Source organism: Tenrec ecaudatus, chromosome 1 (assembly GCF_050624435.1).
Source record: "Tenrec ecaudatus isolate mTenEca1 chromosome 1, mTenEca1.hap1, whole genome shotgun sequence".
Taxonomy (NCBI): Eukaryota; Metazoa; Chordata; class Mammalia; order Afrosoricida; family Tenrecidae; genus Tenrec; species Tenrec ecaudatus.
The window spans coordinates 131,078,062-131,091,308 of NC_134530.1; the positions used below are offsets into that span (position 1 = coordinate 131,078,062).

At 41.0% G+C, this 13,247-nt stretch overlaps 1 protein-coding gene across 1 annotated transcript in view; it reads right to left on the reverse strand.

Moving 5' to 3' along the window:
• Positions 1-4,801, reverse strand: part of DPYD (dihydropyrimidine dehydrogenase) — a 1,117,227-nt gene extending 1,112,426 nt beyond the window's left edge. The window contains exon 1 of the mRNA XM_075558725.1: positions 4,671-4,801. Coding sequence (XP_075414840.1) covers positions 4,671-4,709 — 39 coding nt within the window. The 5' untranslated portion in view covers positions 4,710-4,801. The remainder of the gene's footprint in view (positions 1-4,670) is intronic.
• Positions 4,802-13,247: the final 8,446 nt, after the last annotated feature.

Below are 13,247 nucleotides of genomic sequence, written 5' to 3' on the forward strand. Positions count from 1 at the left end.
GAGTTGAGACAATATGTATATGAATTATTTAATGCAAAACTGGTTATCTGTTCTGAAATTCTTTATCTTTGTCACAATAAAAAATTTTAATGTGTAGTGCCTTAAAAATGCAAGGAGCAATCAATGAACTCAAATGACTCTTTAAATCGTCTGGCAAAATTCTTCTACCCAGCTAAAGTCCTTAGAAAGAAGAAATCCTTTTAAAATTAAGCATGATCTAGAGAACAGCTTAAGGTAGGTAGAACCAATAAGTTTTCAACAATGCAAACTTTTAAAATAGTGTTACATTTCAAAGTCAATTTTAAGCATGAAGTTTCAAAAGTCTGGGCAAGAGGGCAGTTCCCCAAGATCTGTGATGCCCTATTCATAAAAGAATACCAAAAGGCGCTATTATGGAAGAGACTTATATGTTCAGTATATATACCAATAAATATCCTCTTTGGTTTCTGCCAAGTTGGATTCTTTTCCTTGAACATCTGGTCTTACTCCTTCCCCAGGTGCAGAAGTTCTAAAAGGTGCTCCTCTGTCATCCTTGTCGAATCAGAACCCATAACTCAGGCCTTTCTTTTTCTAATTCTTGTTAAAAATTACTTTCTCTAAGTCATTTCTATTGTAGTCTATTTTTTCCAATTCAGTATATGATAATCTTACTTACTTAACTAATACAGAAAATTCTAAACTTTCTTCTGAAATGAATATAATTCTTAAGAACCTAGTCAACAGTGGAATAAATGAATGCCTTAGTTATCCAATGTTAACGCTAAAAAAATTTATTATTTCTTAATATTCAGTACCTGAAAACTCAAGAGATGGGCTTTGATTTGGAAGCAGATCAAATTAGCTGTAAATATTTATCTAAATTATTCATATTCAAAGAACAGATGCATACATTTTCCATTACCTATAGTCATCAGTTTCATTCTTAATTTTCCATGTTAAAGATAGGAAATAATATATCAAACAAAAGTGAACTCTTTCAAAATAAGTTTTACTTGATTTTAAATGTGCAGATATTGTTATTATATCATAAATCATTTGAAACTAAATTAATAAATGCTGTTACATTCCTAACGAGCACCAGAAAAGTGTCCAATATCCAGTACTTACTCTCTTTGAAACCTTCCCCCAAAAGTTTGTATACAAAGTCATTGTTGAAAAAAATAAGACTGTATATAAACAATAAACCCACAAAATAAAAATAAAATTTCAAAGTATAAAGTTATTTCTAATGAACTTTAGGTGTACTGATTATACCTATCCCATCGAGAGAAAGATAAGGCTTTCTACTGCTGCAAAGAGTTAGTCTCAGAACACCAAGGGGGAAGTTCTACCCTGTCCTGTAGAGTTGTTATGAATCAGAATCTACTCAGTGGCAGTGAGTTTGGTTTGGTTTAATTATATCCATGTCATTTATTTTGCTGAGAATATTGTATTTTTCTCTATATTTGTTTTATAACATGTTTGTCTTTTTTCCTAGCAAGAAGCTGGTGACAGCTTTATTGCTATATTACTATTATTATTTTCCTTACCTCATATGTATGCAAATGAGACTCAGAAAAACTAGCTTGCACACCCACCTTTACATGGCTAAAGAGGTAGAGATAGACCACCACACAACACAGTTCGCTCCAGAAGCCAAGCTTTGAAACACATAACAAACATAACTTGTTTTATTGCAATATGCTTCACATTATTGTTGGTTTGTTGGCGTTTCCTCCCACAAATTGGAGATTTTCACAATATGAAATTTATCTTCACCATTTTTTCACATAGCATGTGCTCAAGTCTTGTCTCTGTGTCACATTTCAGTAGTTCTCACACGATTTCAGCCTTTTTATCATGCTAGTGCACACTTAATAGGCTACCGACCACCACCACTCAATGCTGTGCTGTCGATTACATATAGTTTCCAAAGATTTAAATATGTAAATAATTATATTCAATCATTTATAAATATTTTAAATAATTTGAATTATTAATTGATCAATTAAAATAAATATTTAAAGGAATAAAATACCTTGTCTTTTTCTTTTGGAGTGGATGGTGGATTTGAACCAATGACCTTATTGTTAAAGCTCAATGTTTAACATACTGTACCTTAGTATCAACATAACTTTTACATGCCCTAGGAAACCAAAATGTTCATGTGACTCCCTTTATGGAGATATCTGCTTTATGGGGGATATTTGTTTTATAGACAATATTCTCTTTTGGGTAATAGACTCTTTATACTGGTGGTCTGAGAGTAAACCACAATATCTCTGAGGTAACCAAATAACCCAACCGAAACAATGTTCTACATTCTACTTCCAATGGAACCTCTACTATTACTTCAAAGACAAGAACAATTTTTGAGTATGTGAACTAGGTTCTATGACTGAGTAAAAAATTTTCGCTAGACTTATCTTCCAACAAGAGATATTTCAGTTTTGAAGTCTGATAGTCTTCTGATCATTTTCCATGTGCCCAACCTTGAAAGCCTGCTGTGATATTGGCTGGAGGCTAGTAATGGAGGAATAAGACCACAAGATAATTTTATATACCTCAATAACTCAGCACCCTCTATCCCCATGAAACAAAAATACATGTTTGGATGTTTCTCTGAAACCCAAGACTTTGTAGATCATGGGAGAAATGAAATCATTATTATAGGGGGCTGTCACAATCTTCTTCTGGTCTTTTCACATTGATCATGTGACTTCATATTCGTGTGTGTGTGTGTGTGTGTGTGTGTGCTGGTATGAAAAAGAGTAGATATTCACATAGTCTGTTTCATACCACTATGTATCTATATCTTGGTGCCCTATGAATCTGAGAAAAAGACAGTGGTTATATCAGCTCATGCTCCAGAGAGTAGTTTTAATAGATTTATTCAAAGAGGGAATGTCTAATATACACACTACAATTTTATAAGCATTTAAGCTTTCATAAACTATTTTTATTCTGCAACACATACAAAAGTGAACTTTGGTGAGCTGGGATACACATTCTTGAATGTGGTCCTTTAGCTTTAATTTATTCTTGCATACTTCATTATGTTTAATGATTAATTTCATGCTCTTCCATGCTATTTTAGCACATGAACCATGGGTATCATTTTGAGAGATAAGTACGAGACTCAGTCATGGAACCGGCTGAAGTGCATGTGACATAGAGAAAATTGAAAAGTTTGAATAACACTCTCGTACATTACAAATAACAGCAAAAAAACTGACCACACAGAATAAGATCAGGTTGAGGTGTGTGAAATATGAGTCTTAAAATGTTCTTGAAATAGCACATGGAATTAAACTGCTCCTTACGTGTTCCGTTGGGTCTTCCTCCTCAGGGAAATGTGAATGAGAACAGATTTCAAAGATATTTTCAAGAGTGATACAGAGAAATATGCAATCCAGGTAGAGAACAGCTCATTGGGAAATTACAAAGGCCAAAAGTGGCCCTCCACTTGACATTCAAATAAAATATTCCTTCAATTCAAAGCCACCAGGGCTAAATTGAATATGAAAATAGGCAAATATGAAAAAAGAAAAATAATTGTAAGCTGCCGACACATGAATGATCTTTGAATAACGGTATAAGCACACCGTGTTGTTTAATATCGAAATGAAAACTAGGATCAAGAGAAATCACAAGGAAACCAACGAGATAAGCACCGGATGGACTACGGCCCCTGTGGCCAAGCCTGCTGCTGCCTCGCCCCAGCAGAACACAAAGTTCCCTCAATCAGTGCAGGAACAGGTGTGTCAAAAGCAGCTATTCTGCAAACAGGTGGTTTTTAAACTTTTACTTCAGCCACCAGAAAGAACCAGGAATGGAACATTCTGTTATTTCTCAGAAACACATATACAAAGCACACATTACCGAAGAAGTAGGAGACTCAAAAGAAGGGGTGGGGGTGGGGGCGACGCTGCTAAGAGCAGTTTGCTCAGGTGCACTGACTTTGGTTTAGTATCAGTGTTGATCTGCAATGTGCCTCCTCTCATACGTCAAGGAAATGACCATCGTCTCTCAGGTAGGACTTTAGTCACTGGAAGAGAGATGTCATTTTAACAAAAATCGAGTGCCAGAGGAAATCAAACTGTTAGCTGGAAAGAGAAACCGGTTCACGTGTTTCTGAGAGAAGAGCAACATTCGTGTTCTTGATACTTTGTTACATCCTTCTCTATGTTAATTCCTTTCGGGGAGCAGTTCGCAGGGCTCCGTGGGCGTCCCGCAGCTGACGCCCAGGTCTCCTATGTTATCTTTACCTACTACCTTGACAAATAGCCGCACTCAGTGGCCCTGAGAGGCGAAGGCAGAGGGCACAGACCACACACAGGGGAGTGGGGCAGGTGGCGGAGGGGTGAGGGAGGAGTGGGAGCGGGCGCTCCGACCCTCCAGAGGACCTCTGGGGCACCTGTGCTCCTTCAGGCACCAGCCCACAGCACAGGTGACAAGACAGACTTCCCGAAGGTCTCTCCGAAGAAAGCGAACAGGTGCCAACCCCGAACAGCCCGTCCGGCAGGCTAGTCTCTTCTCTAGTCTCCCTGCGCGGACAGACCCACAGATCCCCTGCCAGGCCCCAGCAGCTGGGTCAACTTTCCCCACACCCCACTCTCCTCCGGCGCCGCGCAGCCACCCCACCACTAAATCGAGGGGCTGCCCCCCCCCGGGTCCCCTCAGGTCCCCACCTCGATGTCCACCGCGTCCTTGCTCAGCACAGGGGCCATGGCGCTTGCTCCTCTCTGGAGTTTCTGGACACCAACTCCAGCTCCGCGCTCCGGACAGAAACTGGAGTGACAGCCCCGCCGCCGCCGCGCAGTCGTGGAAATCCCGAGCCCCGGGCGGCAGCGCGGCGCGGGGCGGGGCGGCCGTCTGGCGGCGACGCCCCCTGGGCGGGGCTGCGCGCCCAGTCTGGGGGCTCCCTGTGCGGGGGGGGGGGCGGGGGGGAAGGGCCCCGGGAGGGAGCCCGGACGCCCGCAGCCCCGCCCGCTCGCTCGTATGCAGCGAAAATGCTTGCGGAGAGGCCTAGCTTGGCTTGGAAGGCAAAGGAGCTCGGATTTGAGGGGCCCCGGGGTTAAAGGTAAAAGCAGTCGGGATTCCAAGAAACGAATCGCCCCTTTTGTTCTTTCCGGCCCAAACCTGCGATGTGCAGAGAGGCACCCACATTTTCAGGAACTCCTGATGAAGTAGTGGCTGCTTATCCAATCCAATAAATAGGGGGGCAGAGCATTGGGCTGTTTACTATGGAGAATCTAAGAGTTTGAGAATGTACAGTCCCGGGGAAGGAAAGGAGGAGGCTGTAGTAAGCGCTCTGAGTAGTATAAATGCAAGGTTGTATCTTTGCAGGGCGATCTCTTTGGAATGGCCACTTCATACGAGTTATTATTATGAAATGCAGAGGCCTTTTTCAATCGTGATTCATGTGTTGCTCTAGGAAGAGAGCCATTTCACCAACAGATGGTCACAATGCAGAAAATTTGCCTTATCTGGCAGGTTGTCTGGACTTCAGACTTGCCTTTTTTTTCTCCCCCTTCTCTCTTCTCCCATAACACTTTTTGTTCCGAGTATCACATTTCTTCATCCGCGAGTCTAGCCTGTGGTCAACCTCTTCATGATTACCCTTCTATTGCTTTATTATTTCATGTAACAAGATATTTAGTGAGAAGCTGTGTTAGATTCGCTGGATTTAGCCTTCTGGAACACATATTACTCTCATAATGCTGATACTTATAAGCAAACAAAATAATAAGTGATTGAGAGATCTGTTTAGAAGATAAACGAGAAATGTGACAAAATAACGGGTGGCAAAAATGATTAAACATTCTGCTAATAATGGAAACGTTTGCATTTGGCATCCACCCAGAAGTTCCTCTGACCAAAGTCCTGGGGACCTGCTTCAGAAAGGTCTCAGCCATAGAGAACTCAGAGTACAACCCTACTGGGAAGCACGTTGGGGCTTCATGAGTTAGAATTACGAAGTGCAGAGCTGTTTGGGATGCTGAATCATTGAACCGTTTAAAAAGGTTTCTCTGAACAAGCATTACCTTTCAGAACCTGACACTAGGAACACTAGGAAATGGATGCATTTCTCCTTAATAAAATAATAGTTTTAAGAGAAATGAGAAAGTGAAATACAGACCACTGGTGGCACTGTAGACTGGGGCATTGGGCTACCAACCACAAGGTCAGCCCCTCAAACCTACCAGTGGCTCCATGGGGAAAAGATGAGGCTGCTTTGTCCCATGAAGTTTTATGGGACTCATGCACAAGGGAAATGTTACTGCACTGTCTTCAACAGGTGTTTTTTTAATCCATCATTGTGGCCATTGTGTAAATACATCTCATTGAGGGTGTTGTTTTGATAAACTTACACTCTCAACTTGTAACCACCACGCCATCATATCCTTTTACTTACTCTCTATTTTACCAAGCACGAATCCTCTCTTAATGACATGCCCAATGTACATGAGGTGAAGTCTCCTCACCCTCCCCTGATGGGAGCATTCTGACTATATTTCTTTAGAAATAGATTTATTTATTCATCTGGAAATCCATATCTATCTCATAAAAAAAATACAATTCACTGCAACAAAGTGGATGCTGACTCATACTGACCCTGTAAGACAGGATTGAGTTTCCAAGAATAGAAAACTTCAGCTTTCTCACACAGGGCAGCTAATGGTTTCCAAACTGCTGACTTTGTGATTTGCAGCCACCTCCTTGGAAGTTCATGGTGTGCTTAATATTCTTGCCAGATCCATAATGTAAATTCATGAATTATTCTGCATTGTCTTGATTATTGATTGTTCAGCTTTCACATGCACATGAGGTGATTACAACTGCCATAGTTAGAGTCAAGCTCACTCTAGTCCTCAAAGTGACTTCTTTGCGCTTGAAGACTTTACAGAGGCCTTTTACAGAGATTCACCCAATGCAGTACAATCATTGATTTCTAAAATACTGAGCATTCATTGTGGATCCAAGTAAAATTAAATCCTTGACAACTTCCTTCTTTTCTTCACTTATGATGTTATTGGTTCAGTTGTGAAGACTTGTCTTCTTGACATTGAATAGCAATCCCTACTGAAGGCTGCACAGTCTTTGACCTTCAGCAACAGGGCCCTCAAATCCTTCTCACTTTTGAGTAAACATGGTTATCTATATATCAAAGGTTGTTAATATGCCTTCCTTTAATCGGATGCTGAGTTTTCTGCATGTATTCTACCTTCTCTGATTATTTTCTCAGCATATAGACTGAATCCACTTATATCTCATTAAGCTAAATTAGAATCACCCTATATATTTTGTTTTCTTTCATAGGCTCCATTTTTTTTTCCTTTCACAGCCAGAGCAACTGTTTATTTGAATGTGACTTTTTCAATATCTCCTACAGGAAGAGATAGCTCATATATGATTTGGTTCCCAACTGGACACCCAACTCCTGACTTAGAACTCAAATGCAGGAGCCCAAGAACCCCTGGTAAATGAATGACCACACTAGTTCCTGGAGTTGGCTTATGCACCAGGCAGTTGATCATAGTTCCCTGTACCATGTATTCCTCTCAGTGTCTCACCTATTGCTGAGAGATAAGTCACAATATCCATCAGTGAATGTCTGCTTAAAATGTATCACAACTGCTTCTCTTTTCATGGAATGATTCTTCAAAATCAAAACTCCCTTTATAGAGCTCTTGCCATTCTTACCTTACCACCTCCAGAACTGCTTCACTGTTATGTTCATTCTCTTGGTTACTGATGAGGACACCAGGAATTCCTTGCAAGACGCTGAGCCACCTTACAAACATTGAACTACCTTGCAAGATGAGGAACCATATTAAAAACAAGAGCAAGAGGGACTCCATATTGAAATGACTTAAAATGGAACATAAAAACACTGACTCACTAAGTTAAAGTAAACAATCCACAGAGCATGCACGAAAACCATAGCAACATGCACCCCAAGATACCTGGGGCACCCGGATAAGACATTGGCCTCATGCCGCAGAACTTCCCAGATGACATCAAGGAGCAAGCGAGCTGCTCTATAAAAGACCTGTAGAGAAATTGAGCTCAGAGAACTAGGAACCAAGGAGGAGACACCATCTCTTGCTCTCTCCAACTCCACCCAGGTGAGTACACTGATGATGACAATGCCTATTGGGATTAAGACTTATAGGATATTTTTATCCATTGAGTAATCTAAGTTCGAGGGTGTTATACTGCTTGGTGTGTGTTTAAAGTGAATAAACCAAGCATTCAAACATGTTAAAGAGCCTTAAGTCATTATTGATCACGCTGCTCATGACAGTACATACATACATACATACACATAAATACATATTTTATTCATGTACCCCCTAGTCCTCATGTGTCTTATTAACCAACATTTTGCATTTACAGCAAAAGAAAAAAAACTCTAGCATCCCACTGCTGATGAAGAGCATAGGGGAGAGGAAGACTGAAGGTGGAAGTCAGCTTTGTGAGAAGGAGAGAGGTCGGTGAGTCATATTCCTAGGTTGGGTACGGGGACCTATGGTTGGCACTCCAGGAGGCTCACAGAAGGTAGTGGGGGCCGCAGAGCCAGTGGGAGCTGGGACTACAGGCATCAGGTGTGGCACTGAGAGTCGTTTTGTATAAAGAGCGCTCTCTTCTCTGTCTGCAGGCTCCTTAGTCCCGGGTGGCCAGTTTCACCTATCTTCAGACTGAAGAGCTACCCAGTGCTAAGGTTTACCTCAGGGAGATGGGCCAGTATTGTGGAGAGGTGAGAAGCAAAGAAGCCCAGAGCATGATTAGGTGATGGGGGGCTCCTGATCCTACAGAGGCAGTGGGCCACCACAGTACCACCACCACCCCCAACCCTGCAGGCTCTTCAGTGATGGAGAATGCGTCTGGTGGGAGGAGAGGCACACTGCATGGCAGCATGCATCCTGAGACATGCAGGGGCCATTGAAAAGCACTGAGCTGGGTGAGGGGAACACACAGCCAAAGGACATTCTGACCCTCTCCTCCCCCCCGCCCCCGCCATATATCAGATTCTCCGTAACCCTTGTTCTTTGGAATTTAACCCTGCTGATAAATGAAGCCTGAATATCTACATACCAGGAGACTTCAAAAGTTCATGGAACAACAGATTTGAAACATAATGGAATCTTTTTCAAGAATATTTTAAAGCCTTCTTCAGATATATCTAAATTTATTTTCATATATAGCTCCATTGATATCACATAATTATTTATACTATTTTATCAGTAAAGTTCACTTTCCTAATCTCTAGGGACATAGATTTACGATTTTTCTTATTTCAATATAATACAAATATTTTATGGCTTAGTAATCCGTATTTCAAAGTTATCCTTAAGATGTAGACATTTGCTTCCATCTTTATTTTCTATGATTATTAGCCCCCTAAACCATCGTAGAAGATAAGTGAAAAATAAACGGTCTTTCCCAAGATGAGAGTTTCATCCATGATCGTCAACAATGAAATATAAAATTCTGACGTTCTTTTGCTAGCTCCCCTCCCCCAACATCACCAAACAGATGCATTTTTTTCTGGGAGACTTAATTAAGGCATCTAATCATATTGCTCATATGCCACACCTATACTCTGTGATCAGCGATTGAATCTAATATTTTAAATCCATTGAAATTCCACATTAAACACAGTTGTACCTGTAAAGCATCCAAGCTGTTCCAAGTGTACTGCAAATGCATTCACACCACACTTTTTAAAAGTTGTAAATGATGATGGCATTTGTCAAGCTGCCCCTCCATCTGGAAGCGCAGTCAAACATCAGGTGTTCCACATTAATTTTCTCTGTTTGTCGGCTCTGCAGGGATAGCTAGTTTCAGAGTGAATGAATTCACCAAAATACATCTCAACCTAACCATTAACACTGCTCAAGTGAATACTCTTATTACTGTGGCCGTAGTCAAGAGAAAAGCTTATGAGCCATCTTTCATTTTACATGAAAAAAATTATTCAAGAGCACAAATTTTGAAGCGCGATACCATGTCCTCTTTCCCTTGGCTTTAACTTCTCCTGTCAGCCTAAAGGACGGTTAACAGATCTGTAACTCCTCGCTAGCTGACTCTCTCTTAATAAGTCAGAGGCTTTGCCTCAGCGTGAGGGTATGACTTTTCTCGGTTGTTTCCACTCTCAAATTTCTACCCATCCAAACTGACCATGAGGGTAATGACAAAGTAAATAAATCATTTAGATTCAAGTATTTCTAGTATCCTACCAAAAGAACCTTAAGCCTTACATAAGTTGGTGTTTTATAGATTTGCTTTCCTCGCGTGTAACCAGAACACCAACTTCACTGCTGTTGAGTTGATCCTGCCTCCCGTGAACACCACAGGACAGAGGAAAACTGCCTCGTGGATTTCCAAGACTTCCAGTCTTCATGGCAGTCGAAAGCCTCAGCTTTCGCCCTGCAAGCAACTGGTAGGTTCACACTGCTGACTTTGCAGTTAACAACTTAATGTGTTAGCTTATTTGCCACCATATCAATGTCATGTAATGCAAAAAAATCCACAAGTATTATCTGAAATGCCAGCATTTTCCTCTAGGAGGTACATACAGCCGATTTCCTCACTCTGAGTCAAAGGGGGAAAAGGGAATTGTTTTTTTAGAAGGTACACCAGAGGCGGAGACCAGAGCAGTGCAGACCAGACTGTCTTGATACCAGTATCCATAGAGAATGTATACCTTTGGCTTTGGAAGTTACACTTTGAGGGGTCACGTACAGATGGTTTAACTAAAATTGCATGGCAACCTGAGTGAACCACAGGAACCAACTGGTGACCAAGAACAAGCAAACAGAACAATCAGGTTCATTAAGTCTTAGGTCAGTGGTTCTCAACCGTCCTAATGCCGTGACACTTTCATACCGCTCCTCATGTTGTGGTGACGCCCAACCATAAAATTATTTTCATTGCTACTTCATCACTGTAATTTTGCTACTGTTATGAATCGCCATGTAAATATCTGATATGCAGGATATATTTTCATTGTTACAAATTTAACATAGTTAAAGCACAGTATCCATCACAAAGACAGTATGGAATTATATATTGTGAAATATTTATTTCTAATGACAAATACTTGAAATCTTGTCTTGAAGCATGGTGTAACATGGGCAACAATCAACACACCGGATACTTGTCTTGGGCAGATCTGCATGTGGGCGGACCCGCCTAGAGATGAACAGAGGAGCGGTGTCTCATTTCCTAAAACCATTGGAAAAATCTGTGTTTTCCGATGGTCTTAGGCAACCCCTGTGAAAGGGTAGTTCAACCCCCAAAGGGGTCACGATCCACAAGTTGAGAACCACTATATTAGGCCAATCTCAGGATGTCTTTGTTGACTAACTAGGGGGCACGGCCAATTGTCAGGTAAATAAAAGATGCTCAGCATTATCCGGCCCTTTTAGGTGACATCCAAATCCACCCTGTTTACTTTTGAGCAATGCAGCAAGTTATAAAAATTCCAGAGACTGCATTGCGTAAAGCACTCTGAGTTAACTGCATTTTGTAAGGGTTTTTCTTTCTTTCTTTTAATTACATTAAGTAAGATAACTTGGCTTCCACAAGCAACACAGAGAAACTAAAACTCCTTCTCCAGATTTGTTCCACAGTTTGTATTGAGTGCTGTTGTTTAAGTCACTCGGATAGGCATCAGCAATACCTCCAAGGACAAGAAAGACTTTGTCCCTGCCATCACAAGCCTTAATCCCTGAGCTGAGAACCATAATGATGATCAGTGATCTTGAGTAAGTAATTTAACTGAACAAAGTATATGAGAACCAAATTTCAAAATGCACGTAATTATATTTTATAAATTGTAAAATGTCATGCAATCTCAGATATTAAAAATAAAAGATATCATTTTTCCAATGCTCATCCTTTGGGGGGGGTGGAATGCCATTAGTTCATGATTGACGGTGAAAAATTTGGGTAACACGAAATTTGAGCAGAAAGTTTGCAAACTTCTGGGACTTAAAATGGTGAAAACTATCCTCTAGAAAGAGTTTTTCCTGAAAGAATTTCTATCAGTACTTAGAAGCCCTTTCTCCAAACTCATTTCTCTCTCACCAACAAAAAGTGAAAATAATTTCAGCATCAGGCATTTAAAGGTGTCTTTATTTTTCCCACTGGAATTTAACTACTTCTTGTTCATTTAGCTGAGGTTAAAGGGAATCTTGCATAAACTATGCATTGTTCCTGTGTTAGTCCAGGTAGACTAGAAAACCAAATTCATAGACACGCATAGGAAAGAGCTTTGTACACAAGAGCTATTGAATATTGAGAAAATATCCCAGCCCAATCCAGATCAAATCCATAAGTCCAGTATTAGCACATATGTTCCATACCTATCTATAAAGTCCTCTTCAGACTCATGAAATACATGCAATGATGCTGAATGCAGGAAGATCACACGCCAATGGGCGGGAAGTCTTGCCGATCACCAGTGGCGTTGTAAGCATCTCAGCACTGCCAGGGGTCTCCACCTGGCTCCTCCAGCTCCCAAGGCTCTGGCTACAGTAGCTTCACTTGGCTTCTCATCAGAAATGTGTCAGGGTATGAGCCTGTGTCTCACCTCCAAAGAGCTATTTATCTCCTTAGCACCTCCAAATGAGGTCATCAAGCTGTTACCTGATTAACAGGCTAAACTCCACTCCTTTACTCTTAATCCTCTCAAATTGACAACAGATTATGTAACTACCACAGTCCCTTCTGATCATCTCTAATGAATTCTGTGATGTTTCTGTCAGATACCCATGCTACACCCCAATTTATTCAGGGCTGAGGCACTCATTCCTTTAGTTGCTAGGAGATTTGGTGGCTGAGTCTTTGAGGGGTGGTGCCCATGGCTGACGAGAACAATTTTACCCCAATGTTCGTGCCTCCTCCACGCGTAGCAGACACGCAATGTCTGGTTCATGAAAGGTATAAAGGGCTGGGCCTTGCCAAAATTCAAGACATTTTTGCAGGGACATCCCAACTTCAGAAATTCCTAGAGAATCGTCTGAGGAGGATCCCTAGAGGATTCCTAGAGAATCAAATTGATGTGAATGCAATAAAATTCAACTTCTTCCTTTGTCCCTATCTCTTCAATTTGTCCCTATCTCTTCCTATGTCCCTATCTCTCCATTTCCAACAGAGGCCTTTATCCCCAGTGAGCTTTCTACATCCACATTTCTATGTCAGAGTCTGCTTTCCAGGGGTTTGAAGATGTATTATCACCACTGCGAGTGATTTAA